Source organism: Elgaria multicarinata, chromosome 11 (genome assembly GCF_023053635.1).
Source record: "Elgaria multicarinata webbii isolate HBS135686 ecotype San Diego chromosome 11, rElgMul1.1.pri, whole genome shotgun sequence".
NCBI classification, from domain to species: Eukaryota; Metazoa; Chordata; class Lepidosauria; order Squamata; family Anguidae; genus Elgaria; species Elgaria multicarinata.
The window spans coordinates 33,824,398-33,851,983 of NC_086181.1; the positions used below are offsets into that span (position 1 = coordinate 33,824,398).

The window sequence follows — 27,586 nt, forward strand, 5'->3', positions numbered from 1 at the left end:
TGCGTGTCCGCGTGTCCTTTCTCAAGATCTACAAACCAAGATGCTGCTTTGGAGCCATGACCCATCTAGCTCAGTATGGAGTCCTGGCATAAGGCTTAGCAGTGGCAGATGTTTTGGAATACAATCTCCATAATCCCTGGCCATTGGCCAGGGCTGATGGGAGGTGTAGTCCCAAACTTTTGGAGGGTGTCAGTTTGGGGGAGGCTGTATATACAGTATATATATAGAAAGAGAGACAGCTTCATCACACCAGGGTTGTACTGTGCAATCACTGTGAATTGCGTGCAAAGGACTCCGAAGTTTTCCAGGTTATAATCTGCTTTGACTGTGAAGCACTCCCATGCATCCTGCTTTAATTGTGCTTCTTAGCCAAAAGAACCGCACTTTAGGAGTGAATCATTTGTTGTTCTCCAAGCGGCCACTGGGGGCGCAGGGGGATGATTTGATATGTTTAAAGTACAAATTAAACAAATGCTTACGGCTGCTTAGGTTTTAAAGATAAAGATGTCAAAATTGGCACAGTAATAGATATTAAGGAGAGCTTTAAGCATACCAAATTTGAATCAGATTGGGTCATCCGTTGATTTTTTATGATTTTGTACATTTCTCCCCCTTAAACCCCTTTCCTGGTATGCAAAGGATCTTAGGAGCGCTGCCGCCCAGGGTGTGATTTAGCTAGCAACAACAAACAATGACAGCTTTATGCTATGGGGATAATTCGGGGGAAACAGGTATGTGGGATGAAGCCTAGAGAGAGTTAGTTTAGGGCAGCTTCCTCCAATGTGACACTGTCCAGACACATTGGACTACAACTTCCATCAGCCCCAGCCAGTATGGCCAATAGTCAGGGATGATGGGAATTGCGTCCCAAATCATCTGGAGGTTACCAGGATGGGGAAGGCTGGTTTAGAATGAGCCCTCAGAAGACTGCCATGGAATAGTTGGGCCAGTGCTTTCAATTGATGGGCTGCCATTTTCTTTGTGGTGAGAGCATAGACACTTCCCGCATGTTCAGAGGTACTCTGCTTTGCTTTTTATCTCTTTTCTTTTCAAGGGGACCAGAGCCACTGGTGGGAGGGGGCAGCCAAACACGTGCAGTTAGAGAAGGAAGAGTGGGGACAAAAGACCACAACCAACAATACCAGGAAGAAGACATTGTTTTCCACTTGCATTTATGCTAGCTATCTCTGACCTGCAGCAGCTTTGGAAGGACTCAGACAGTGGAATTTCCCAGCCCTGCAAATACGTGCTCTAGCTATTCAGAGGAGGCTGGTGGCTCTGCTGTCAGTGGGGCGGTGAATCCGCTCCGGGTTTCAGTCAGAACCAATCAGAGCTCTAAAAGTTCTGCTTTGCAACTTGGGTAGCTCCTTTAGAGTTCTGACTGACTGAAACCTGGAGCCGATTTACTGCCCCACTGACATTGGAGCCATCGGCCCCCACTGGTTTGAGCCAGCCCCAGAGCTCTCCTGAACCTGCTGATGTGTCTCCCTCGCACACGGACGGTGCCATTTTAGCCACATAAGATCCACACTTGCAGCATGAATTCACTGTTAGTGTATAGTATATAGGCATGTCTGAACTAATCCCCAATGAGAACAGTAGAGCAGTTAAACTACCTTCAGGATTTGCCTTGGTTAGGATAACCGTTCCCCGGTTTGCTCTCGGCAGGGATGAAGTTTTCACTCCTAAGCGGGGGACGCGGAAAGGAGCAAACAAAGTTATCATCATCATCACAGACGGAGACGCCTCGGACACAGACGAGGGGAGCATAGAAGCCGCCAAGAAAAAGGGCATCGTACGCCTCATCATTGGGGTAAAGTATCTGGGGTCCAGCTGCCCACCCGTCCCTTTTGAACCTGGTAGTACAGATGTCCAAAAGCTATATAAATAGCTTTTGGGGAAGAAGATGCGAGGGGGACTGGAGCAGGCAGGGACCATCAGAGCCTGCTTCAGTTGGAAAAACACCCCCCCCCCCCAGGGCTAACATCTTCACCTTGTGGGGAAGAAGGAGCTGTTGGTTTGCCCCTCCATTGGGAGATGAGAGGACGGAGCAGGGCCTTCCCACCAGCCTAAACAGTCTCCTTAATTTCTTTTTATTTTCTCCCTCTTCCCTCCCCATCCACTTTTCCTTGTGTGTCGCGTCTTTTTTTTTTTTTAGAATGTAAGCCTGAGGGTAGGGACTGTCTTCTTTATTGATGCATTGCAAGCCGCTCCGAGAGCCTTTTGGCTGAGGTGCGGGATAAAAATACCCTAAATAAATAAATAAATAAATAAATAAATATAAATGAGAAACGTTATATAGTACCAGCCCTGATTATCGAACTCAGTGGATTGCTGTCTCCAAAATCAAGCTCCTAGTCCTTACCGTTAGAAGGCTCTTGATCGTAGAGAGAAAAGGGAGCCAGGTGTAATGCCGCAAGGAGCAGGATCGAGGGGGTGGGAGTTGAAGGCCCTCAAGGCGATGGTTGCTGGTGAGTCTGACCCACCTCGTGACCTCATTCACAGATGTGACACAAAATCCGTGACCACTAACTGCTGTGTGTTTCTCTTTAAACTTACAAAACTGCTCTGTGTGTGTATAGTTTATTAGGAAAATCAACCAAAGACAACAAAAAAAACCACCAGTATTCTCGAGAGCAGCCTTCCTCAACCTGGGGCGCTCCAGATGTGTTGGACTACAACTCCCAGAATGCCCCAGCCAGCTGGCTGGGGCATTCTGGGAGTTGTAGTCCAACACATCTGGAGCGCCCCAGGTTGAGGAAGGCTGCTCTAGAGGAAAAGTGCAGCAAAGTGGGGAGTATGTAGCAGAGGATCAGGATCAGGCTACCTGGGGACTATCTTCACAGCACCGAGTTGGCGCTAAATTCATTCCCCCCAAAACCTGCACTTTCTCCTGCGGGGTTGCGCCAGATAATCCCCATGCCAAGGAGCAAGCACGGGGTTTACAGTGGTCATCCACCCCCTCCTCCATCCTTCCCTGAGACTAGGGGCTCATCTACACAGGCACTTTTCCCTGGGGTAGCTTCGGAGTGGCAGCAGGTGATCTACATGAAGGGATCCAGGAGCAAAGCCCCAAAGCTAAAAACCCCGGGTACTTACCCCGATTTTTTAGCTTGGAGCTGGGCTCCGCGCCTCTGCAGAGCCTTTTTAAGAAAAAAAAATAAAATTTAAAGGAGGTGTTGGAAGGGGTTGAACAGGGAGCTCCAGGCTCCACACTGTAAATAAATAAATAAATATGTTTTAAAGAAACAGGGTGTGGGAGGAGAGGAACGGGGCAGCTGGGAGTCAGCTGCCGCCGCTGGGACAAGCACCAAGAACACGGCAGCTGATTCTCCTCCCTCTGCGCTCGCTTTGTCTGCCCCGTTCCTCTCCCCCCGTTTTTTATTTTTAATCTGTAAATGCAAACCTTCGCATCTAAAGATTAAAAATTAAAAAATGGGAGGGAGAGGAACGGGGCAGCCAGAGCGAGCTCAGAGGGAGGAGAGCCAGCTGCCCTGTTCCTCCCCTCTCCTTGGTTCTGCCAGTGGCAGCAGCAGCAACTCCGAATTTTTATTTATTTATTTATTTATTTAATTACATTTATATACCGCCCCCAGCCGAAGCTCTCTGGGCGGTTTACAATGTAGACGCTGGGAAGGAGTGCCAATTCAGGAGCCCGGGGTCTTAGGGCACAGACCTGAGGCCGTCAAGACGGGGGCTAGGGCGAGGAGGCAGCAGCAGTTCAGGGGAAGGGAATAATTTATTTTAAGAGGAGGGGGGGCGGCATCAGCTCTGGGGAAGAAAATAAACTCTTCTCCCCATGGCAAGGCAGCAGGGGGTGTTCCGGCATTCATTCCGCTTGCGGCCCACCCTCTGCCCTCTGCCTGTGCAGACGGAGACCAATTAGGGGTAGGCACCCACCAGGAATGCCCCTGGAGCAGCTTCAGAGCGAGGACAGACCGACGGAAGAGCCGGGCTGCCCTCGCTTTGGCTGGAAATGTCGGGATAAGTCCCCGGCTTTTCAGCTGCGCATCTTTGGCTCTTTGCCCTGGAGTGGCTCCGAATCTGTGGCTGCGTCATCTAACCGATGCTGCGCAGATTTGGAGCTACTCCAGGGCAAAGAAGATGTCAAGACAACCCCCAGGTTCCTCATGTTCTGCCCCGTCTCCCATTTTCTGGATGTTTCCAGCTCCTCTGTCTCCCTTCCTACCACTGATTATAGAAACGTTCTTCCTCTCCCTCACTTGGTCCTTCCTTGTCTCCCCAGATTGGGCATCTTCTTAACACCACCGATTCACAAAAGAATCTTCGAATGCTTGCCTCAGAACCCAAGGATCAGTTTCTGAGGGTCCTTGCCAGTTTTGAGCAGCTGAAGGGCAGCTTCAACGATCTCCAGTCGAAGATCTATGCCATCGAAGGAGGAGAGAATGGTACAGACTCCGGCTTTTGAATTATTATTATTATGCCGCTTCTCAGCTAAAAAGGCTTCCAGAGCATCTTACATAGATTCAGTTAAACAAAATCCCTGCCTGCAGGCTTACAATCTAAAAAGATGTGACATGCAAGGAAAAGGGAGTGGGGAGGGAAGAGGGAGAAATTAACTCTTTCAGCAGGGCTGGTGGATTGTCTCTGCTCTCCCTCTCATCTCCCTCAGTATAACTTGCTGGGATGGCTGATGCTGGGCACATGGAGTCTTAGAGCTGCTCTACATGAGCAATTTATTTCACGCTCAGAGGTTTTCATGATGTTGTCAACCTCCAATATCTTCCGCTGTTTTTAAGTGGGAATCCGTCATTTTATAAAACCCTGAAAATGCAGTAATAAAAGGAAAACAAGCAATAAAACAGTGCCACCTGCTGGCGGTAGGCTTGAAACACATTCGAACTGACAGAAATAAGGCAGGGAGCACGTGCATTGTGTCAGTCGTTAAATCCATGAAACCTCTCGAAGGAAAAGCCCCAGTAAGGCTTTGACTGAATGTGGACAAAAGGGGAATTTCAGCAGGTACCATTTGTGTACATGCAGCACCTGCTGAGATTCCCTCTTCATCACAAATTAAAGCTGCAGGAGCCCTGCCCTCTTGACCAGATGCAAAAGAGGGCAGGGCTCCTGCAGCTTTAAGTGTTGTGATAACGAGGGAATTTCACCAGGTGCTCCATGCCTACAAATGACACCTGCTGAAATTCCCTTTTCTTTACATCTGTTAAAGATGCAGGAGCCCTGTCCTCCTCTCCATATGGCCACCCTATCTTTATATAAACCACTGCCCTCTTTTTCATCCCAGAAGGTGCCGTGTGTCTCGGCACCCAGTGAGAAAGAACAACTGTGAGTAATTAGGAAGTTGGGGTTACAAAAATGTTAACCGGGAACATCTGTTAGCAATTCCTCTAAAAGTTCACTGAGCGCTGCTGGTAGAGAACATTGCAAACACAATATGCAGGTGTGGCGTGTGCTTCTGAGCATGTTCAGAAGGCATCTACATCCCCGTTGAATTACCCTGGCCAACAGACGTCTGAAACAAGCAAGGTTCGGCTTCTAGGTCAGAAAGGCTGAATTCCGCCACCTCTTCTTTTCAAAATTAATTCCTGCCACTGGGTGATGTGCAGGAGCCTCTCTCTGTCTGCCAGTTTGGACCTTTGGTGAGTCTACCCCTCTATGGTATTACTTTCTGGCATGTTCTGCACATTGCAGAGCATGCCTGAAGTTGTTGTTGCTAGAGATGCAGGAGCCCTGCCCTCCCTTTCATATGGTCACTGTAATAAAGACATCTATTCCCCCCCTCCCCTGATCTATTTCCTTTGCTTGCAGGTAACAGGGACAGCGGATCCTTCCACCTGGAGATGTCATCCAGTGGATTTAGTGCAGATCTATCCCAGGTGAGGCTGAACCCGCAGGTGTGTTGTGGAAAGTAGAGTCTCACAGGCCTGCTCGGAAGTAAGCTCTACTGAGTTCAATGGGACTTACTCCCACGAGGCAAGCGTAGCCTAGGATTGTAGCCTCGGCCCCCACAAGATCCCCATGCATTTGCAAACCTCCTTCTTTTTCCCCTTCTCCCCACTGCAGGGCCGGGTGGTCCTGGGGGCTGTGGGTGCCGACAACTGGGCTGGAGGGGTGCTGGAGCAGCGGATGGATTTCACCGGCGAAAGATTCATCACCACCCCCTTGTTCAGGAAGGAGATGGAAGGGGCCTACTTGGGTGAGTAGGAGATGATCTGCACTCCTCTGAATCTCTGCAGCATCACCATGATTAGCTGGTCCCTTCCTTTCAACTCGGTATGCTGAGCTTGGACACATTGGGGTTTGGGTAGGGTGACCCTATGAAAAGGAGGACAGGGCTCCTGTATCTTACAGTTGTGTTGAAAAGGGAATTTCAGCAGGTGTCATTTTTATACATGGAGAACCTGGTGAAATTCCCTCTTCATCACAACAGTTAAAGCTGCAGGTGCCCTGCCGTCTTTTAAATCTGGTCACAGTATAGCTGCAGTATAGCGCCTGCAGCTTTAATGGTTGTGATGAAGAGGGGATTCCACCAGGTGCTGCATGCATACAAATGACACCTGCTGAAATTCCCTTTTCAATACAGCTGCTAAAGATACAGGAGCCCTGTCCTCCTTTCCATATGGTCACCCTAGGTTTGGGGTTTTTCCTTACTGAACAGGGCAGTGTGCAGCCATCTTTTGTATGGGGCAGCCATGCCTGCATAGTGTTGCCAGCCAACCTGACCTTTATGCTTCTGCCTCCTTCTCCTTCTTTCCAGTAAGTTTGAAATTATTCCTATAAACATGTGCAGTTTACAATGGTGGTGGGAAAATAAGCATTTCAGCATAAAACAACTCAGGCTTTCACCCGTCGTTAAGGGTTAATTTTGATTAACAACAATGGAGCGGAAGTTGGGAAAATGGAAGAGGAAGGGAGAGAGGAAAGCTTAATTGTTCAGTTGTGAGGAAGCAGGGTTGGGCAAACTGTGAACCCTCTTGGCCTCAGCTGGAGGGAAGTGGTCATTGAAACTGGTTTCTTTCCCTCTGAGACTTCTGTTCCCCTCTCTTACCGCAAGGAGCCAAAGAAAGCTCACCTCCTTCTTTTATGGAATTCATGGCTATTAGCCATAATTGTTCTGATCCTCCAGCGAAAGCAAAAGGGAGGGCTATTGCCTTCCTGAAGGAAACAGGATGCCAGGCTAGATGGATCTTTGGCCTGATTCAGAAGAACGCTTGTTGAGTTCTTAATGGTTGCATTGGCATGGAACAGTAAGCCAGGATTCTGGGGGAAAGCCAGGATTAAAATCAGGATCCTGGCTTGTTGGTCCCAAACAAGCCAGGATCCATAAGCTAAGAACCAACCATGGTTTATGATCTTGGCTTGTAAAGAATGCAACAAGCCAGGCACAGTTCCTGGTTCGTTTAGCCAATCCCACTGGGAGGAAGAGACAGCAGAAGGGAATGGACTATGTGCTCTGGCATACAGCTTCTTCACAGTAAGCCAGGATTCCCCAAAATCCTGGTTTAATGTTCTGTGTAAACTCAGCCATTGAAGCAGATTTTAAAAACTCCCCACTACCACCACCAATCCTTCTGAATAGTCAAGCCAGTATTTATTCCCCAAATTTCTGGGAAGAGCATCTAGACACATTTCTAAATCAGTTTTCAGTGTGTTATATATAATTAATGTCTTGCTGCTTACCTTGATAAGAGAAAAAGTAGTTAATGAATGAAGTGATGTTTCTGAGCCAATTGTAAAGTAAGAGATCTTCCTCCTCTAATAATTATTTCAAAGTGTATTCAGTCCATTCTTTCTACCTTATTGGCTTATCTTCAGTGCACGAGAGAGAGATGTTAGTGCCTTTAGGCACATGATTGTAAACATGCCCTCAGCCTCAGGATGAACTCAACACATACTTTTTGAGCTTAAACAAGCAATATGCTATAAAGCTTGGGACAAATAAACACTCTACAGATCCTCAGAGACACTCTTCCTTTTATCAGTATCTTTCAAAAACTGTTTCTATTTGAAGGAGAAAGGAACTCTCCATATGTTCAAAGGCACTGGGCCGGTTCACATCACATGGCAGCTTATCGTGGGTTAATTAGCCAAGGTGCAATGAGCAAAATCGGGGTTGCAGTGTGTCATGCGAACCCAACCATTGTGGTTTAATCGAGGGGTTAAATAAGCCACACTAAAGCCAATTACTAATCAAGGGATAAGTGCAGGATGTTTAACTTCAATTAATCCACAATGACTGGGCTTGCATGACACTCTGCAACCCCCAATCACGCTGATTGGAGGTTGCATATTCAAAATGACAGACCCCCCACATGTAACCCACCGTGTCATGTGACCTGGATCACTGTGGGCCTTAAATCCATTTTTAAAACAGAAACTCTTTTCTTGCATGACAGCACATGCTCAGAGATACTTTACCTACAGGTCCTTTTATTGGAGAAAAAACTTTATTCCTCTCGGCACTCGTATGTTTTGAAAGGAAAAGTTGGCAAGCTAGAATCGGGGCAGAGGGTTGGGCTTTCTCTGTTGAATCCATCGTAACAATGAAGTTATTGTGAGAGGTCTTAGCAAGTTTCTAGTCCTCACTGTTGCAAAATTCAGGAAGTGCAGAAGTATCTTCAGTCTATACCTCCTCCTCCTCTCCAGTGTTTCCACCTAATTCTTTTTTAAAAAATCTTTTCAGGATATGCATTGAAATTCCTGCAGCATCAGCAGAGAGAGTTCTATGCTGTCGGTGCTCCTCGATACCTACATGTGGGACGAGTCCTCATATTTGAAGTCAACACCACCACTGCCAACTGGACCTTAAAGCAGGAGATTGAAGGGAAACAGGTGAGTAAAATGAGAACTGGTTGACTTGGACGCCCCCTGTCCTGGCTGGAAGGAGGCAAAAGGGTGATAATGGTGGTCCCAGTAGCCCCCCTTCAAGATGCCCCTCCTTGTGTAAGGTTGGTGTGGTGTAGCAGCTAAGGGACTGAGCTACAAGTCAGGAAGTCCTTAGTTCGAATCTCGCCTCTGCCATGAGTTCACCAGTTAGCCTTGGGCAAGCCACTCTCTCTCAGCCTCACCCCCGCCCCCGTGTCTGCAGTAGGGGAGATAATAATACTAACTTGCCTCACAACAGCCTTTCCCAACCTGGTGTCCTCCAGATGTGTCAGGCTGCAACTCAGCCTGACACATCTGGAGGGTACCAAATCGAGGAAGGCTGCCTTATAGGGTTGTTGTAAGGATTATATCTGTTTTAACTGCTTTTACTGCTTTTAAATTATATATTGTTTTAACTTGGTTCATGGTTTAATTTGTTTTTAACTGTGCATATTTATTGTTTTATACAGTATGCTTTTATCTGTAAGCCACCCTGAGATCTTAATGATATAGGGGAGGATACAAATGTTTTAAATAAATAAATAACATCTAGTTAATGCATTTGAAGTGCTTTATTTATTTATTTATTTATTTATTTATTACATTTCTATACCGCTCAATAGTCGGAGCTCTCTGGGCGGTTCACAAAAATTAAAAACATTCAAAGTATAAAACAACAGTATAAAACCATAATATAAAATACAATATAAAAGCTCAACCAGATAAAAACAGCAGCAATGCAAAATTACAAATTTAAAACACCAAGTTAAAATTTATTTATAGACAGTTAAAATACTGGGAGAATAAAAAGGTCTTCACCTGGCGTCTAAAAGCATATAATGTAGGTTTCAGGCTTTGAGGTCACTATACCTGGCATGGGGGACATGTGGCCATCCAGATGTTGCTTACTGCAACTCCTATCAACCCTAGTCAGCATAGCCAACATGGGAAATGCAGTACCGCAATGACCCTGTTCAGACAACACGCTGAGCCATGGTGGTTAAGCATTTTGAACTGAACATTATACGTAGCTTAGCGTGTCGTGTGAACCATGACTTAGTATGTCGTGTGAACCATTCCTAACCATGGTGGCTACAAAACCACAGTTTAAACACTCTCACGAACCATTTGCTGCAAAAGCGTTAGCAGCCTCACCATGGCTTAGTGTGTTGTCTGAACAGGCCCAATGTCTGGCAGCCACGCCTTCCCCTCCCTGTAGGATTCCAGGGCTAAGCCATGTATCCCTTGAGGTGACCAAGTCCTCATTTCTCCCCTCCCTTCCCTGGTTTCACCCCATACATTTTTATATATTTCTTTTGCAGACCGGATCCTATTTTGGGGGAGTGCTGTGTGCCGTGGACCTGGATAACGATCAGGAGTCAGACCTGCTCCTCGTTGGGGCCCCGCTCCATTTCACAGAGACGAACGGAGGCTGTGTGTATGTGTACGGCTGGGAGCAGGTGAGCAAATGGGTCCAAAAGAGAGCAGGTCGCGCTGGGCGCCTTCTGTGGGCCCACGGGGATCCCACAGCATCTGGCGGACTCTGAAAGACACACCTCTGTCTCCTTCCCAGGATAATCTCGTCCTCCGGGGAAAGCTTCACGGGGTCTCCGGATACCCTTTGGGCAGATTTGGAGCAGCCATTGCAGACCTGGCAGATATCAGTGGGGATGGATGGACGGATGTGGCTGTGGGAGCCCCCTTAGAAGAGGAGGAGGAGGAGGGAGCCGTCTACATCTATAACAGCCACGAGGGGGGCCTGCAGACCCACTACAGCCAGGTAACAGGATAGGACTGTAGAGGCAATTTGCCTGCTCATGTACCTCCAGAGAATGACTAATGTGCTACAGGAAATGAAGTCTGTGTAATAACTAAAGGCTAAGGCAACCATCCATCAAGGAGGCCTTTCCCACGACATCTCGGCACAGGCTCCTACAGAACCACAAAGGGTCATTCTTGCATCAGGGACCAGGAGCCTGCTGCTTCGCTGCTCCTTCTCCTGAAACCCCGTGTTATAGTGCTGCAGGGTGGGGGCGGGAAATCCCCAGACCAGGAGGGAGTGCAGGGTGGTCATCTGGGAACTGGAGCCTGTCCCCCGTTCTTCCTGGAGACCAATCACTGCTCAAAACTTTTGGTTTCGTCACGGAATTGAGATCAGAGCATTACACAAAGAGTGTTTCCGTTCCTGTTTTTCTGTAACATAACCTCTAGGTGTCACTGTGGTATAGCAGAATAGCAAGGTCACACAAATGGAAAAAGCATTTCTTTTTGCTTTCACAAATAAGACCGCATGCTCCCTGCTCTGAAAAATACTTGTAGAAAGTGCTGTTTAAAAATAGAAGTGAAACTGTAGGGTCACGATGTTGTCTAAAGAACCCGTAAACAACCATGAGTAGGAAATGACAAGTGGATGATTAATGCCCCATGTAGAAAAGCTCTTGGAAACGATCTATGGAGGACCCCCTCTAGCCCTGGTTTTCCTGCATCAAGCAGGAGGTTGAACTAGCCGGCCTCTAAGGCCTCCTCCAATGCTGTGATTCTATGTCTCTGTCTGAAGCTTCCTTTCCCAACCTGGTGCCCTCGAGATGTGTTGAACTACAACTTTCAGCATTCCTGACTATGGGGCTGATGGGTGTTGAAGTCCAAAACAGCTGGAAGGGGACCAGGTTGGGGAAGGTTGCATTAGAGACTGTGGCCAGGATCCATGCCCCACCCAGGCGAGGCACAGCGTCCGAAGACAGGGCCTCAAGAGTGCGATGGTGCTTCCTCCCCTCTCTGACAGGAGATCTTCCTTCCTCCTTCCCTCCCAACATATGTTCTCTGGGTGACTTACAAACAAAGAGTGTAAAACGAAGATATAAAACAAGGATGAAAATGCATCACACTAAACCCAAAGTAAAATGCAGCCTTAAAAAACCCTGTCCTATCTGGAAGCACCCTTGTGGTGGTGGTCATGTAAGAACGGAAGAAGAGCCCTCCCTGCGGGATCAGATCAAAGGCCCTTTGAGTGTCATCACCGCAGACTGTGGCAGCTGATTCCATCAGTCAGCTATGCGCTGCGTAAAGGAGCGTGTCTGGTTGTTCGTCCTGAATCGACTGGTTGCCCTCCTCCCCGGTCATTCTAAGCCAGCGTTTTTTCTCTCCCACAGAGAATCAAAGGAGCCAGCCTTTCTCCCAACTTGAAATTCTTTGGACAGGCCATCCATGGAAAGAGAGACCTCGACGGAGATGGTCTCATAGACATCACAGTGGGAGCCCTGGGAGAAGTCAGAGTGGTCCGGTGAGTGAGGGGGCTGAGAACCACGTCTCTTGGGTTCTGCCGGATGGGGTCTCTGTTCCCCAGGGGCCTGAATGGTACCAATGGAAGTTTTCTCTCATGTCTGACTGCCACGAGGCATTGCATCTGAAGAGAGGAGCCAACCCCATCCCACTTACTGCATCCCTTCCACCCACCCCAAGTAGCAATTACGTTTAGGGGGTAAAACACGCACACACACTTCCACTGGTGCCCATAGAAGGTTTTCTCTAAGCTTAACTGCCAGGCACAAGGGAGTTCGTAGGCCGGGGGGGGGGGAGGGGGGAGCGGAGCAATTCGACACTCCTCCTGCCCCACCGCCTGATGCAGGCGGCACCTCACTGTGCTTCATGGGTGGGCCAGCTCAGGTTGGAACCCTTGGAACGCCTCACTTCCTGGAAGTGAGATGTACGTGTATAACAATATGTATGTGTTGCGGGGGGTGGCAGAAAAGTCACAAGCCCCCACTGCATGGAGAGACAAGCCCAGGAACTGCAGAGCAAGACAGGGAGAAGCCACCACCCTTCAGGCCTGCCTGTTCCTTTCTCCCAGCTTTCCCCTCTGCTTCACCTTCCTCATCTGCTTCCTCGCCCCTTTCCTCCGTTCTCCAGCCCTCCTAACTCCCACCATCTATCCAGCATTTTGAACCTCCCTGAACATCGTGTAACACTTTATTTTATTTTGAATGTAATTTACGGAGGTGAGGATGGTCGATGAATGGGGTAATTAATTGAGGGTGAATGGATTGCATTTTGGAACAAGATCTGGGAGGGCACTGGGAAGGGAAGTGGGGCGACCCCCCACAGTCAACCTTGGCTTGCTTTTGGATTAGCTCGCTGTCAAATATTTTAAACTCCATTTCGGTGCAAAATTAAGTTTTTGAGTGCCTTGTGAAAGAGAATTAGTTGTGGTGGTGGCAGGGCTGATCTTTTCTGGAGATACGAAATCTAGGATTCTTATCTCCAGAAAATCAAGGGGATTAAAATCTAGATGCTTGTGGGGGAAGGGTTGGGGCTTAAAGCCCCTGGATTCTCAGAGAGCTGAGTGTGAGGCAGAGGCCCCTGGGTATATTTGGGAATAAGCTGTGAATCAGGATAGGGACATACAACCCTTCTCCAAACTGGTGCCCTCTAGATGTGCCGGACTGCAACTCCTATCATTCCCAGACAGCCAGTGGTCATGCTGCCTGGGAATGATGGGAGTTGCAGTCCAACATATTTGGAGGGCCCCAGGGGAGGGAAGGCTGAGGACATAGTTAGGGCCCAGTTTGAGCTGGAAGAGCAGTCCTGAAAAACATGAAGTTGGTGTGGTGTGGTGTAGTGCTTAGAGCGCTGGATTGGTACTTGGGAGATCCGAAGTACCCGGTTTTAGTCCCCAGTTGGCCATGGAAGCTCACTGCGTGACTTTGGGCCAGTCACTGACTCTCAACCTAACCTACCTCACAGGGTTGTTGTTGTGAGGATAAAATGGAGAGGGGAACTACCCTATTTCTTCGATTCTAAGACGCACTTTTTTCCCCATATAAACATCTCTAAAAATGGGGTGCGTCTTAGAATCGCGGATGTGTCTTAGGGTTTTTTTTTCTGTTGGTGGTACTGAAATTAGTGTGCGTCTTACAATCGAAGAAATACGGTATGTCAGCCACCTTAGGTTCCTTGCAAAATAAAAAAAAAGGTGGGGTATAAATATAATCATAAATACATAAATGAAGTCATATTAAAGAAGGGAGTGCCTCAGTCCATGAGCAGAGTGCCTTTTCCTTTCATGGAAATAACTACAGGTGTTCCACAAATATTTTGGAGGCTGTCTTCATGGCGCCAGGTTGGCACCACCTCCCTCTCAAACCCCGCACTTTCCTTCTCCTGGGGTGTCGCCGGATAATCCCGACGCCAAGGAGGGAGCGCGGGGTTTCTGGGCGGCCATCCGGGTGCCAGAACTACCCCCACTGTCTTCCTGGTGGAAGGCGACCAATTGCCGTTCGCCTTCCACCAGGCACTGCCCCAGGATTGGCCCCAGAGCGACATCAGATAGCAGAAGTACCGCATTGGCTTCATTCCGATTAAACATGTCGGGGTAAATCCCTGACTTTTTCCAACTGTAGCATCGCGGGACAGCCCCACAGTGGCTTCGAAGCTGCACCTGCGTCATCTAACTGACGCAGCGCAGATCCACAGCCACTACAGGGCTTCCCTCACATACAGGCAGCCTCCCAGACTTCTTGGGATGACTTCTGGGCTGATCGGACCGTCTCTTGTTAATAAAGCAGCCACTGAACATATTGGGAGATCTGTAGGGGTTGGTAGCTAATAATCCCTCTTCTCTGTTACTTACAGCTCCAGACCCATTGTCACAGTGGACGCACAGGTGACGTTCGAGCCTACAGAAATTCGGGTGGAAGACGTGGAATGTTCGGGGGACCCCAGGTCATGGCATAACAAGGTGCTCAGCCTCAACGTCTGCTTCGTGAGCAGCTTGGCCACCAAGAGCTACAATGGTAAGAGATGCCAGAAGGTCACGGAGCTTCTCTCTAAGCGTAATCCTGCAGGAAAGAATTCAGCACCTACATTTGAAGAAGAGAGGTTGATATGGGAGCAAGGCAAAGGCTTCGCTGAGCACACAGGTTGCCTCCCCTGGAGCTTCATCCCACGTACCTGTTTCCCTCGAATTATCCCCTACAGCGCTAAGCTGTCACCATTGTTGTTGTTGTTGCTACCGGGCGGCAAGATCCTTTGCATACCAGGAAGTGGGTTTGAGGGGGGAAATGTAAAAAAATCATAAAAAATCAACGGATGACCCAATCCGATTCAAATTTGGCCTGCTTAAAGCTCTCCTTAATATATATTACTGTGCCAGTTTTGATGTCTTTATCTTTAAAGCTTACGCAGATGTAAGCATTTGTTTAATTTTTCTTCAAATCCTGCTCCTGTGCCCCAGTGGCCGCTCAGATGATACGCTCCAAAACTAGTATCAAAATACAGCGAGTCTTTTGCCTTTATAGCACAATTAAAGCAGGATGCATGGGAGTACTTCACAATCAAAGCAGATTATAAGCTGGAAAACTTCAGAGTCCTTTGGACGCAATTTGCAGTAATTGCAGAGTATAATGCTGGTGTGATGAAGCTCCTGGCGTTGTCATCATTTCCTCTCGAATGGCCATCATTCGTTTCCTCTCCAGTGTTTTCTGTGGTGTTGCCCTCCTTTTCCCCCCAGTCCTGAATGGCAGCAATTTTTTCTTTTGTCCTTAAGATGTAATTTCAGTCCCAGCCTGCCCAACGTGGGCTGCGCTGGCAAAGTGCTATTGAAGCATTTAAGAGCTATTGTGTCTTTAATTAAAAGTTTCTGCCTTGTGGCTTCTGCCCTTTTTTGTTGCTGCCTTTCAGCTGCGGCAGCATTCTTGAATAACAGGGCTTGCTTCCTGCCGCCATCAGGGTCTCTTATTCCCTCCCTCCAGGGCCTCTTTCTGCCAGCCTCCTCTTCAGCTTGGAGATTGACGGAAACAGGATGAAGAACCGAGGTGTGCTTAGCAATGGCAAGAAAGTCATAGATGGGACCAAGGACATCTCTCTCGGAAAAGAGTGCTTACAGGAGAGAATTAACATCACGGTAAATGCACATTTACTCTCGTTTCATGCAGCTTCATCTGAGGTGGGATGTGGCATCTGTTTGTATAAAATGATGCATGTTGTGGGGAAAAGTGGCTTCTCTCGCAATGGGTTGTTTAACACTCGCGTAATCCATGATGGCCAGGTTCAGATAATAAAACAACCCTCGGTCAGGGGTTAAATACACAGAATGGTGGCTGGCACGCACCGCAGCTCACCATGGCTTAAACAACTCATAATAAGCTATTTGATCATGTGAACTTGGTCACTGAGTGTCCCTAGATCAACTTGGCTGGACCTAACATCTATTTCATTCCTATCCTATCAAGAATGTCTCCTACAGTCATTGGCTGAATTCGGACAATCACAGTGGCTTCTTTTCCCCGTGCCACTCACGCGACTGTCATTTCCCTAATAACCTGTAGCACAGGTTAGCCTGTTAGCCAAAGCCAGCAAGGTGTGTGATAGGATGGTTTCTAAAACACCCCACGAGCTATGTGTTGTGGAGTAGTTTAGACACCACCCCTGCTGCACACTTCCATCAAGTTCAGAGCATCCTTCTGGGGCATCTGGTTGGCTGCTGTGTGAACAGAATCTGGACTAGATGGGCCTTTGATCCGATCCAGCCTGGCTCTTCTTTTGTTCTTATTTGGCATCTCTTGTTGCTCGGCGTGCAGTTTCTTCTGGGGTCGAGCCAGCCGCATATGCAAGGACCCTTCCTTAGGAACGGACTGGCTTATATTTGTAAGTGAGGTGTGGACTTATACGGCAGCTGTGGTCTCCATTGCCTTGCAGAACTGCATTGAGGATTACCTCTCACCTATCAAGGTCTTGGTGAACTACTCCCTCAGGGATGACAACGAGCCTAGCAAGGGGCATCCCAGGCCTGTTCTGAACCCCCTAAAGAACAGGACAATGGTGGAGGTGAGAGGCAGGAGCCAGGAGGGACTCCTGATACCTGGAAGGAAAGTAGATATAGCAGAGATGTCAACCTGGGGCAGGGATGGGGGCTGGCCCCAGAGTATGTGGGAAGGGAGGGGAGTTTTATGGCTTTAGGGGGGATCTACACTACTGCTTTTAAAGTGCTTTAAAGCACTTTGAAAATGTTTTGAAAACTATATATGCAGTGTGTCCTGGGCCCCAACAGTTGTCAAAAGCGCTTTAAAGCAGTAGTGTAGATCCCCCCTAGGACAGAGGAACTGGGCAGACAAGAAAATGTGCAGAGCTATGATTGACACCCACGGCATGCAGTGGAGGGTGATATCTGGGCAGTACATAGCTAAATCCAAATGTTTTTGTGTAAGGACATGCATGCAGACAACCTTCGTACCAGTTAAAAAATTGTTTTTGAACTGAAAGCACTTAGGTAGAAATGCACTTTCTGGAAGGGGAAAGGATGGGATTCAGAGCAAGCCGGGAGGAAATCCGGAAACAGAGTTGATCAGATTTTGGACAGGGTTTGGGCAGAGCAGAGGGAGAACGTTGAGCGGGTGTAATATATTAACTGCCCTGGTTCTCTCGGTGGATATGTTTAGATTCCTTTTGGAAAGAACTGCGGGACAGACGACGTGTGTCAGGCCGACATGCAAATCTCCTTCCACGATTCCGGGTATGTCAAACGTCCTTTATGCTACAGTTTCTTCAATCTGTCCTCTATGGGAACAAATGAAATGCAGTTGGGCAGCCTCCTAGTGTCCTGCCGATGTGTTAGGGGTGGGAAGAGGCTGCAGTAGAGGGAGAGCAGAATCTGGAGAGCATTATTCTTTAAATAATAAGAATCCTTTGCATATATACGATGTATTTCAAGTGTTCAGACCAATCACAAGTGTGCAATAAATTGCTTGTTTAGAGGAGCCCTAAGCACTAGGAAAGCATCTCAACATTTTAGAATGGGGGGGGGGCTACACAAAAGCCAGAAAACCACCAAATTATAGTGGTCAGAGGAATGGGTGTGTGGTTATCTAGGCAATCCTGGAGGGCCAAACAGGATTCCAGAAGAGCTGGATTTGGCCATCGGAGCTGAGGTTCTGCAGACCTGCCCTAAGGCTGCTTCTCAAGCTATTCTCCCAACTCCGTCTTTTTCAGGTCTAAGGTGCTGGTTGTATCCCCTCAACATCAACTGGAAGTGAACCTGGAGCTAAGGAACCACCAGGAGGATGCATACTTTGTGACCCTCCATGTGCCTCATATTCCTGGCCTCTCCTTTCGCAAAGCTTCTGTGGTCAAGGTATGGACTCCATCCGCAAAAAGTCAGGCTTTCACTATTGCTACTGCTCCATGAGTTGTGATCTTGGGATAGCTATCTTGGGATAGCCAGGGTGCTTTCTTCTCCCACCAGAATAAGATTGCTGAGAGGGGGAAATCTGAAAGGTGCAGCATATTGAGACTCACAGGTGGGAGGTTCGGAGGAGGGCTGTCCCTGCTTACTCAAGAAGCTCAGGATGTCTGAAGAACTTGAATCTGTTCGTAATTTGAAAGCAGAAAGTTGCAACTGGATTCACGTCTTTCGTTTGTCTTCTTGCACAGTCCAATGCTCTCGTCATCGTGAACTGTGACGGAATGTTGCATGGTCAGGACAGCAAGGGCCTCACTTGCAATATCAGCCACCCAGTCTACAGGAATAGCACAAAGGTAAGGATACGATACCACCAGTGTGGCCCGGGTGGGGTAGGTTGTTGACAGTGCTTCAAATTCACTGAATCCTGTGCAGGGGTAAATATGAATTAAGGCTTAGAGCATGCCTACATTAAGGGAAATCATATTGTTTACCAGGGACTTTTATGCTTCCTGGTTCTTTGGCACAATTACTATGGGCTGAATTACATGGGAGGAGAGGGGAGACAAGGGGTTTGAATTGAATACTTCCCCTCTGTTAAGTTCCATTGAGTTTTATTGAAACAGCGCCACCTAGTGCCGGAAGTTCTTGCTGTTTCCCAGCTATTGCCATTTTAAAAGTAGTTATTTTTATCCCGGAATTTCCAGAGGATTCTGCGGTAGATGTCCTGGTTGCTGGAGACATCATGAAACCGACCCGAAAACTTCCATGAGTGGCCAATCACGAGCGTGCAATAAATTGCTCATTTAGAGGAGCCCTTAGTCCTAGACTCGTTGCCTCAGCCCTAGGCTGGTGCCAGGGCTGAGGCAAGGGCAGCAGTCTGAGGGGAGCCCTTGTGCAAGCCAAGAGGAGGGATCAAGGAGACAGCCGAAGGATACGGCAACACAACAGAGCTCAGGAAGGTCTTGTTGCTTGACTGAGGCTTAACTGGAACCAGAAGTGGATCAAATAGCCAACCTGGGTGGGCATAGCCAGTCCAGGGGTAGGCAACATTTTCGCTTCTGAGGGCCGCTTGTGGTAGTTGGTGGCGTGTCAAGGGCCACATGCCGGCAGGGCGTGTGGCCAGAACTAGCACTCCCCAAGGCTGGGCAGAGGGGGGCCAGTGGGGCCAGTTGGCATGGGCCTACGATTTTGAGGGGGCTTACTCTGAGTCCCCCTGGTAGAGGCAAAGATGTCTTATACACACCTTGAATAAAAGTGCTTGCCATTACCTTTTTTATAAATCGTTCTAGTTCATATGTATTTTGAACTGACTAAAAATACTTAATGAGGAGTTTGAAATGGGGCCTACATTTCCCATCTGGCCCGGGCCTACTACCAGCTTTGCCTGGCCCTCCCCCTTTCTCTCCCCCACACACATACATGCAGAGAGCCCTTCCCCCTTCACTTTCTCACCCACAGAAGCACACATACACTCTCACTCAATCTCTCTCACCCACATTTCCCTACACACACACACACACACACCCCTTATCTCCCCTCTGTGGGGCTGCAGGGAAGCCTTCATCAAGCTCTTCAACTTCCCCTCCCAAGGCAGGGAAGGGGTCCCTCTCCCTGCTAGGAGAAGAGAGGTGGCTGTTCCAGCCCTTCAGACTTTCGGGTTTCAAGAATAACATTATTGTGAGGGAAACCACTCTATCCCTCCATAAGCTGTGGTTTCCTTCGCAATAATGTTATTCTTGAGAGAGGGAAACCGCAGAATTTGACGGGGTAGAGCAGCAAAAAAAAGTCTGTTTTAGGCCCCCAAAGAGGAGAAAGTACAACAGGAGGGGCACGGGGGGGGGGGAATGGGAGGCAGTAATCAGGTATTTCATGGGCCACAGGGGGACCCCTTTGGGTTGCAGGTTGCCCACCCCTGACCTAGGTTGAAGCTGCAACATGCTGATTAGTGGCTCAACCATGTGAGGCAGCTGCCTACAGGCTGAAAGGCTCCTGGCCTTCCTGTCATGTTCCCAGCATCCTCTAGAGTAGAGAGGATACACATTTGTCCACTGTTTAGGAATCAAAATTGCTCCACAGGTGAGGCTTGTGGCAAAGCTGATATGTTGTCTGAAAATATGCCCTGAAATTACTCCATCACTGTATGGAGAATGAAAGAGAAGAAATATCCTGGTGGGGGTGGGAGTTTATCGGGAACAGCAGGAGGCAATTGTGGGGAACTATTTTAAATTTGGAAACAATAAAACGTTCATTCCATACCAACTACAGCACCAGAGCCCATCTCTCCTTTCTCTTGAACTTTTAGGAACAGGAAGCACAGTTCTGCATTTCAAGGTGTGCTTCCAGGATTGCAGGGATGACAGGGAAGTGGGGGGTCAGTGGTCCTGGATGAAAGGGGGGGCGATATACAGTGGATGCTGTGAATAGCCTCAGTCCTGTTCTCCTCCCTCTTCCATTTCAGGCTTTGATCCAGCTCCGGTTTGGCAGCTCCGCTAAAAATGACTGGAAATATAACTTGGACATGGAGGCCCATGTCAGCAGGTAAGTCTGTTTTGTCTGCCGTGTTGAACTGTTTTGGGCTGTTGTTGTTTGCAGAATTAGCAGCAGCACCGGACTAGTCTAGAAACACAGAAGTGACCTGGCCAGGGTCCAGACAATGCTTTCATCATGCTATCATTTACATAGACGTCATCTTCCACTCATAGCCTTCCTGTGTTTTCCTGCTGCTGCTTCTATCTTTTCTCTTTCTGCAGAAAGTCCATTAAGGGGGTGGGGGAGTTTTAAAAGGTGGTTAGACAAATTCCTGGAGGAGAAGGCTACCAATAGCTACAAGTCCCGTTGGCTATATCAGGACTAGTACCAAAGACAGTATGCCTATCTACACCAGTTGCTGGGGAACATGGGTGGGAGGGTGCTGTTGCACTCATGTCCTTCTTGTGATTCTCATGGACAGCTGGTCGGCCACTGTGTGAACAGAATGCTGGACTAGGTGGACCCTTGGCCTGATCCAGCAGGGCTCCTCTTATGAAGAGGTGCAGAAAGCCTTCTGATTAGTAGCATTCGGAGGCCTCCATCTGGAAGCACCGCTGTTCCCTAATCACAGGGCTTCCACTCAAGAGAGGGCTGGAAGAGGTACGTCGGGGGAGTGGGGGGTTGACAAGAAGTTGCAGAGAGAAGAGTCAGATAGCGATGGTGGAGCAAGTAAGGTAAGGCTTAAGTGGTTCAGGATTTGCACGAAAACGGGCAAGTGGCTTGATGCAGGGTAGTGGGGGGAAGAGAATTTCAGTCATAGGGAACAGCCTGGCAGAAGGCACAGTGATGAGAGTACGAAGGATCTGCTTATTATAATACAGTACATGGGGATAATTGTCTATACATTATCAGCATCAGCATCAGCATCTATAAATGCAGGTTGGGACTATTTCTGGAGCAAGTGGGTTTAAGAATAGTTTGCATCTTCTTAAACTCTGTGTGACTCTCTGTCTTACAGCAACAATGAGATGAACGGGACTCTTAATGACAACACAGCCAACATTAGCATCCCTGTCCAGTATCCCATCAGCCTCGTTGTTGAGGGGTAAGAGAGTGGTTGCTTTTTCTCCCATTTCCCCAACTAGGGAGGAGGCCGGAGCTCAAGAATCTTAACCAGGGCTGCGTATATTTTATGATTCCGTGCAAGTGCAAACGTAGAATTTGGTTCAGGGTGCGGAATTCAGCATCTTGAATTCCCTGGCATTGTCAGTGTGTGTGTCTTGTTCATGTATGTGTGTCTTGTCCATATGCATCTGTGTTTGCTTTTATTTGGGGTGAAGGGAACTCATCCAGAAAGAAAACTATATGTTAGATATAAGGTTACAGGGTGTCTATATGACGCCTCTTTGTAGTTGATTCCCTCGAAACCCTGCAGCGTCGCTGCTGTGAGGCGGGAACGATAAATTTAGATGGCAGGAGGGAGCACAAGCTATCCAGCCAGGAAAGCCGCATCGCTGGTGGTCATTTGGCTCATTAAGCCTGCCTCCTGCCCCTTAGCTTACCCTGGAATTGGATCAACCCCCTGCAGCGCCCACTGGCTCAACCCTTAACCCGAACAGAAGCCGCCACTGATGGATGGAGAAACAAAGTGGTGACCTTGGCCGTGGTGTGAACAGAATGCTGGACAAGATGGATCCTTGGTCTGATCCAGTATGGCTCTTGTGTTCTTATGACTTTCATAAGAGCAAAAAAAAATCCCACCCCTGCCTTAGGGCATGACAACAAATTACTAATTTCTAGTCATTAGTGTCCCAAACAAGGGGATGTCTCTAAATCATAAACTGTAACTGAAAGGAAAGACTGTCACGCCCCATATTTCGTGTGTAACATAAAGCTGGCTCTAAGTTTACAGGAAACAACCTGGGGCATGTCTACACAAAGGGTTTGCCCCAGGGTGGCTTCGCAGTAGCGGCACGTCATCTACACGACGCAGCCGCCATTGCGAAGCCATCCAAGGGCAAACCTTGGAAATTCCGCTCCAAAAAAGTCAGGCACTGAACCCAACTTTTTTGGCAGCAGAGCCCATGGCGCCCTCTGGTTGGTCGCCATGGGCGGCCCCACGCCTGTAAAAGTAAAAAGAGAAGTTTTTAAAAAATGGGGGCAGGAGAGGAACAGGGCCATTCCTCCCCCCTTTTTTATTATTATTATTATTATCCATATCTCCGCAGCTGCACAGATACAGATAATAAAAATAAAAAGAAATGGGGGGAGAAACAGGCAGCCAGAGGGAGGAGAGGAGAGGTGGTTCGCCCGGAGTTCCTGCCTCTCTCCTCACATCCTCCCTCTGGCTGCCCGTTCCTCCCCCATTTCTTTTTATTTTTATTATCTGTATCTGCGCAGCTCCGGAGATACAGATTTTTTTTTAAAGGGGGAGGGAGGAACAGCCTCATTGCTCTCCTCCCTCCCCCCCCCCATTTTGTTTAACTTTTAAAGACAGGGAAAGTTTGCACTTGCGTTCCTTCCCGTGCAGATGTCGGGAAGGAATGCAAGTGCATTCCTCCCATAAAGACGAGGGCTTGGCTAGATAGCTCTGAGTGGTAGCCTTTTCTTGTATATTGGAGAAATAATGCTCATAATCATAGCTTTACTAATAATGCTCATAATCATAGCTTTACTAATAATGCTCATAATCATAGCTTTACTAATGCTCAAAGAGCCTTTGGATTCATGTAACTGGTACAGATGCTGTGCAGGACTTTTCTATTCAGAACCTCGTAACAAACAGCCGTGATTGCAGCAAAGCATAAAATGCCTCTTTCTGGTAACAAGACGACCAGGCTTATTCCCCCTGCTCCAGCCCATTCCTTTCCTCTCTAGCTAGTAATGTGAGTGGTTGTGGTTTCTGTGGTGGCCAAGGCCCCAAGGGGAGGTGCCCAGCCCAGGAGTGGCTCGCTCAGGTCACTGCCACTACTGCCGGGTCACCACCTTTGACGAATGTAGCTCTTAGGGGTGGGCTTTTCCTTGCCCCCACATCTTGCCCTCCCTCATCCTCGTGTCTGCTCTTTCTTCAATGCAGGTTAGAAGCGTCTATGCACTACGTTAACTTCACTTCTCAGGGTGAACAAAACAAGACCGTGAAGCACGTGTACAAAGTGAGTGACAGCCCACCCATTTCACAAAAAGAGAGATCTAGGATCTCTTTCATGATACTCAGAATCTCATAGCATCAGGCCAAAGGCATGCGATGCAGCAACTTCGCTTTCGCTGAGCAGGGGGCTGTCTGTGCACCCTATTTACCACGTGTTGGCTGCGCGTTGGCGATACAACGAAGCTGCGGATTTAAAAAGCCGGGGACTTAACGCGACTTTTTGCTTTGCTGCGAGGTTACCACTGCCTTCCCACCATCTGTCAGTGGTGACCTCGCTTCAGCTTCGGGCAAGGGGTGGATCGCAAGCCCTGATAGGTCACCAGAAGAGAGGGAAAGCCAGGCAGAAGGCTGGACGTGGGCCTGACGAGCCGAATGGCCATCAGAAAGCTCATGGCTCCTTCCTGCATTGGGGATTAACTGTCCCCACCAGGGCCGGTGCCAGACTATTTTGCGCCCTAGGCAAGGCAAGCTACTTGCGCACACACATACACCCCCCCCCCAAAATTGCCAACTTCGATTTTTAAGAACAGATGTTTTGTGGAAAAGATAAAAAACACAAAACTTGAACTTATTATGTTTTTTCTTAAAACAGCTAATTTGTATTAAACTGTGACCCTTAAAGGTCAGTACTGCACCCCTCTGAGGTCTGCGCCCTAGGCGGCTGCCTAGTTAGCCTAATGGTAGTGCGGCCTTGGTTCCCACCCTGCAGCTGCGGGGTTTTAAGGGAACGTGGGGCCGAAGCACCTCTGGAAAGACACTCCCAAGGTCAGGGTTTGGTTAGTGCAGGGGTGCAGAACCTCAGGCCTGGAGATCGAATCTGGCTTCCCCAGAAGTGTCCTCCCCTTGCTTCACCATTTCCTTGACCATTGATCATTTGGCGGGTTTCCTGGCTTTTGTACAGTTTCCCCCCATTCTGACAGGTTAAAATGTGTCTCCCCAGGCTTAGTTCCTAGCAGTAAGGAGTTTTAACGTGCAGCATCTCCTTTCTCTCTATTTCTCCATCTCCTCCCCTCCCCTCCCCCAGGTAACTAACATGCCCATGGGCACTTCCCAAACTCCTGAAGTGACGGTGTTCGTGCAGGTGCCGACCACCTTCACTGGCAGGCTGACCTGGAATGTGGATAATATCGAAACCGTAAGTGTTCTAGAGGGCAACAGGGCGGTGGTGGCAATTGGAAATGCGAGGGGGAAACTCCGCTCCCCCCTAGTGCTAGTTTAGGGTAGCTGAGCATGGGGGAGAAATCGCCTCATCATCATTCCAGGAAGGTGAACTATGGGTGCTCCCAGACGAAGGGATCCTAGCATTGCCAACCGTTGCTCTTCCGCAGTCATCTCAAAGCGGAGCTCCCATTCGTGGCCTACATTTCGGGGGGGGGGGTTTCTAGGGCTGCTTCAGTGTGTTGCCTCTCACCATGTTCTGTCCACACAGTGGGTACAGCATAAACAAGTGGGCAGTGTTGTCCCCTCCCCTTTCTTGACCCCGTCATGGTCGCCACATACTGGTTCTCTCAGCGTTTTGAAGCAGTCCCTGAATTCACAGCACCGCTTGACCATGCTGGTTTGCGTTTGTGTGCGTGTGTCAAGTTATTTTCTTCAAAACGAGAAAAAAAAGGCGGGGCGGAGTGCCTATAACACAGGGCAAGTGGGCTACAGCCTTACTCCCAGGTAAACAAGGTGATGATGGGGCTGTAAATCCTGACTTTTTCTGGTAAGTTTCATGAACTGGCCCACTTGATTTTGCTTGTCCGTTTCAAACTCACCCCTTGATTTTTCTGATTCCTTTTACAACCCACAACCATGTGAGGAAACTTGCCTGCTTGGTCACTTTTGCAACCAGTCAAGGAAACCTCAGAATGTTGTTACATTATCAATCACCCCACCCCACCCATTTGAAGAAGCTCCATTGACTGTTTCCAAATTCTGTTTCTTCAAAGGAGGGGAGGGAGGGCAGTAGTTGAAATTGACAAACGGTGTCCTTTTAAAAAAAGAAAAAGGGAAAGGAGATAAGTTGTTCCATAATTTCAAAGTGCCCTATTTCAGCATAGTGAAAATCATCATCATCATCATACCTCCCGCTGTACCTCAGTGGTACATTTTCCTGTCCACAACTGCTGAAAAATGGCTCTGCTGTTTCACTCTTTCCCTCCTTACTGGATTGGTTGCAATTAGGAAAAAAAAAAGAATCCAGCAGTGGGAAAACACCGGCTGAGTGCAAACAGATCTTCATGTCATCTGGACCTTCCATAAAATTTCATGAATGAGGCAGGGCGATAGTACAATTCAAAATTCTGTTCAGAAGCACGCATGGCCAGTAGCTCCATGAAAAATTTCATACGGTAATCTAGAATTTATATAACTGTGGTATTGGTAACATGGAGTCTTCTCCTCTTCCTAGGTTCCCTCTGTGACCTGCCAGGCCCTTCAAACGGAGGATAACACAAGGAGTCATTCCAAGTTGACTGAGGTAGATTATCTCAGGATGAGCATTGCTGACGAAGTATTATATGTCAAAATACATTGCACGCTTATTAATTAATTAATAAAATTAATTGTGGATTCACCCATGTGAACCCACAATGGAGAAAGCATGGGGAGGGGAGCAAAGAATGCCCATTGATTTCATGTACGTGTATACGTAAGTCTTGGTCACAGTAAGGCAGGGATGGAGAGAAGGCAGATTGGGATCTATTGGTAGATCTTTGCATGATTTGCAGTTGATTGGCAAGAGTTTCTGGCTCCCTATTGAAGGGGTGGGGAACTGTATTTAGGGAAGGGGGGACTCCCCATCAGGCCCTTCACCGGCTGGATAATGTCAGTGGGCGGGATGTGGTGATGTCATGACCTCCGCCCCGCTCATTTCTCCTTTCCCTGTGCCTCTTTCAGCATGGAGAAAGGTACTCAGTTGGGCACCTCATTCATGTGCCTCTTGTCTGAAAGAAGACTCAGGTTGCGCTGGAAGGGCTGGCTCCTCTCTTTGCCAACTAAATCTTTTTCATGCACGCTTGCATCCTCACCACTGACCGGAGACCACATTATCCTGCCTCTGTGATGAGGAATGCGTGTGTGTGTGTGTGTGTGTGTGTGTGAAATTCAGTTACGGAACTAAAGCAAATTCTTGGGCTGAGCATGTTCTCAGAGGGAAATTCTCTTGCACGGCATTCCCTATTTGAGACAGGGAGTAGTGCACAGGGGACACACACACACACACACACACCTCTGATCACTGATAACAGCTGGGATTCCTCTAGGAGGCGGGGTTTTGAAGCCAAATCCTGCCCCCTGGAGGATTCCAGAGGCTCTCCAGGACACATGGGGAACTTCCACCGGCCAGATTAATTTGACAGTCCAGAGGCTCTCCATCCCTGCTCTATAGTTTAATGATAGCAACCATGAAAAGGTGGATTCCCACCTGCTCCAGGCACATTAGGCTGGAGAAAGTTTAAGGAGAAAGCAGGCGTGTGCACACGTGTGTGTGAAAGGATAGCAAGCTCCACTCTGGTCCTAAAACAAGTTCTTGGGTTGACCCTGTGCTCAGAGACACCCTGTTCCTTAATTCTAACTGTGCGTCTTTCGTACTCCCTTGGCCACTCTTGGGGCTCTAGTACAAACAAACAAACAACCACAACAAAAACTAATAGATCAAGCAAACTTGAAATCTGCCCTCCCTTGCAGGGTAGTTCCAGGTATGAGGGGCAGCAAGGGAGAAAGGGCAAAGCCTTTTGAAGGAGCAGGAGACTGAGGGTGGTGGGTGGTGGCGCTGAAGGAATGAGGATCACTGGCAGGTCATGTACTGGGATATAAGAACAGAGAGATAAAAGGGACACATGAAGCTTTGGAATGTAAGGATTAGCTCCCTCATTCAGAGGTGCTGTTAACAAAAGATCAAAAAGGTTAGGTGGCCAAGACTGGCCTCAGTCTTTAAGATGCAAAAGAGTTAACCGTCAGTGATT

The 27,586-nt window shown here is 48.3% G+C and overlaps 1 protein-coding gene across 1 annotated transcript in view; it reads left to right on the top strand.

The window, feature by feature from the left end:
- The window catches only part of ITGAL (integrin subunit alpha L), a 69,986-nt gene that overhangs the window by 34,323 nt on the left and 8,077 nt on the right, over positions 1 to 27,586 (top strand). Inside the window, exons 8-26 of the mRNA XM_063138344.1 lie at positions 1,669 to 1,813; positions 4,247 to 4,409; positions 5,788 to 5,855; positions 6,043 to 6,175; positions 8,663 to 8,811; positions 10,167 to 10,304; positions 10,418 to 10,624; positions 11,994 to 12,124; positions 14,473 to 14,633; positions 15,591 to 15,742; positions 16,537 to 16,665; positions 17,277 to 17,350; positions 17,827 to 17,968; positions 18,268 to 18,372; positions 20,478 to 20,557; positions 21,507 to 21,593; positions 23,565 to 23,640; positions 24,661 to 24,771; positions 26,032 to 26,100. Coding sequence (XP_062994414.1) covers positions 1,669 to 1,813; positions 4,247 to 4,409; positions 5,788 to 5,855; positions 6,043 to 6,175; positions 8,663 to 8,811; positions 10,167 to 10,304; positions 10,418 to 10,624; positions 11,994 to 12,124; positions 14,473 to 14,633; positions 15,591 to 15,742; positions 16,537 to 16,665; positions 17,277 to 17,350; positions 17,827 to 17,968; positions 18,268 to 18,372; positions 20,478 to 20,557; positions 21,507 to 21,593; positions 23,565 to 23,640; positions 24,661 to 24,771; positions 26,032 to 26,100 — 2,320 coding nt within the window. The remainder of the gene's footprint in view (positions 1 to 1,668; positions 1,814 to 4,246; positions 4,410 to 5,787; positions 5,856 to 6,042; positions 6,176 to 8,662; positions 8,812 to 10,166; positions 10,305 to 10,417; positions 10,625 to 11,993; positions 12,125 to 14,472; positions 14,634 to 15,590; positions 15,743 to 16,536; positions 16,666 to 17,276; positions 17,351 to 17,826; positions 17,969 to 18,267; positions 18,373 to 20,477; positions 20,558 to 21,506; positions 21,594 to 23,564; positions 23,641 to 24,660; positions 24,772 to 26,031; positions 26,101 to 27,586) is intronic.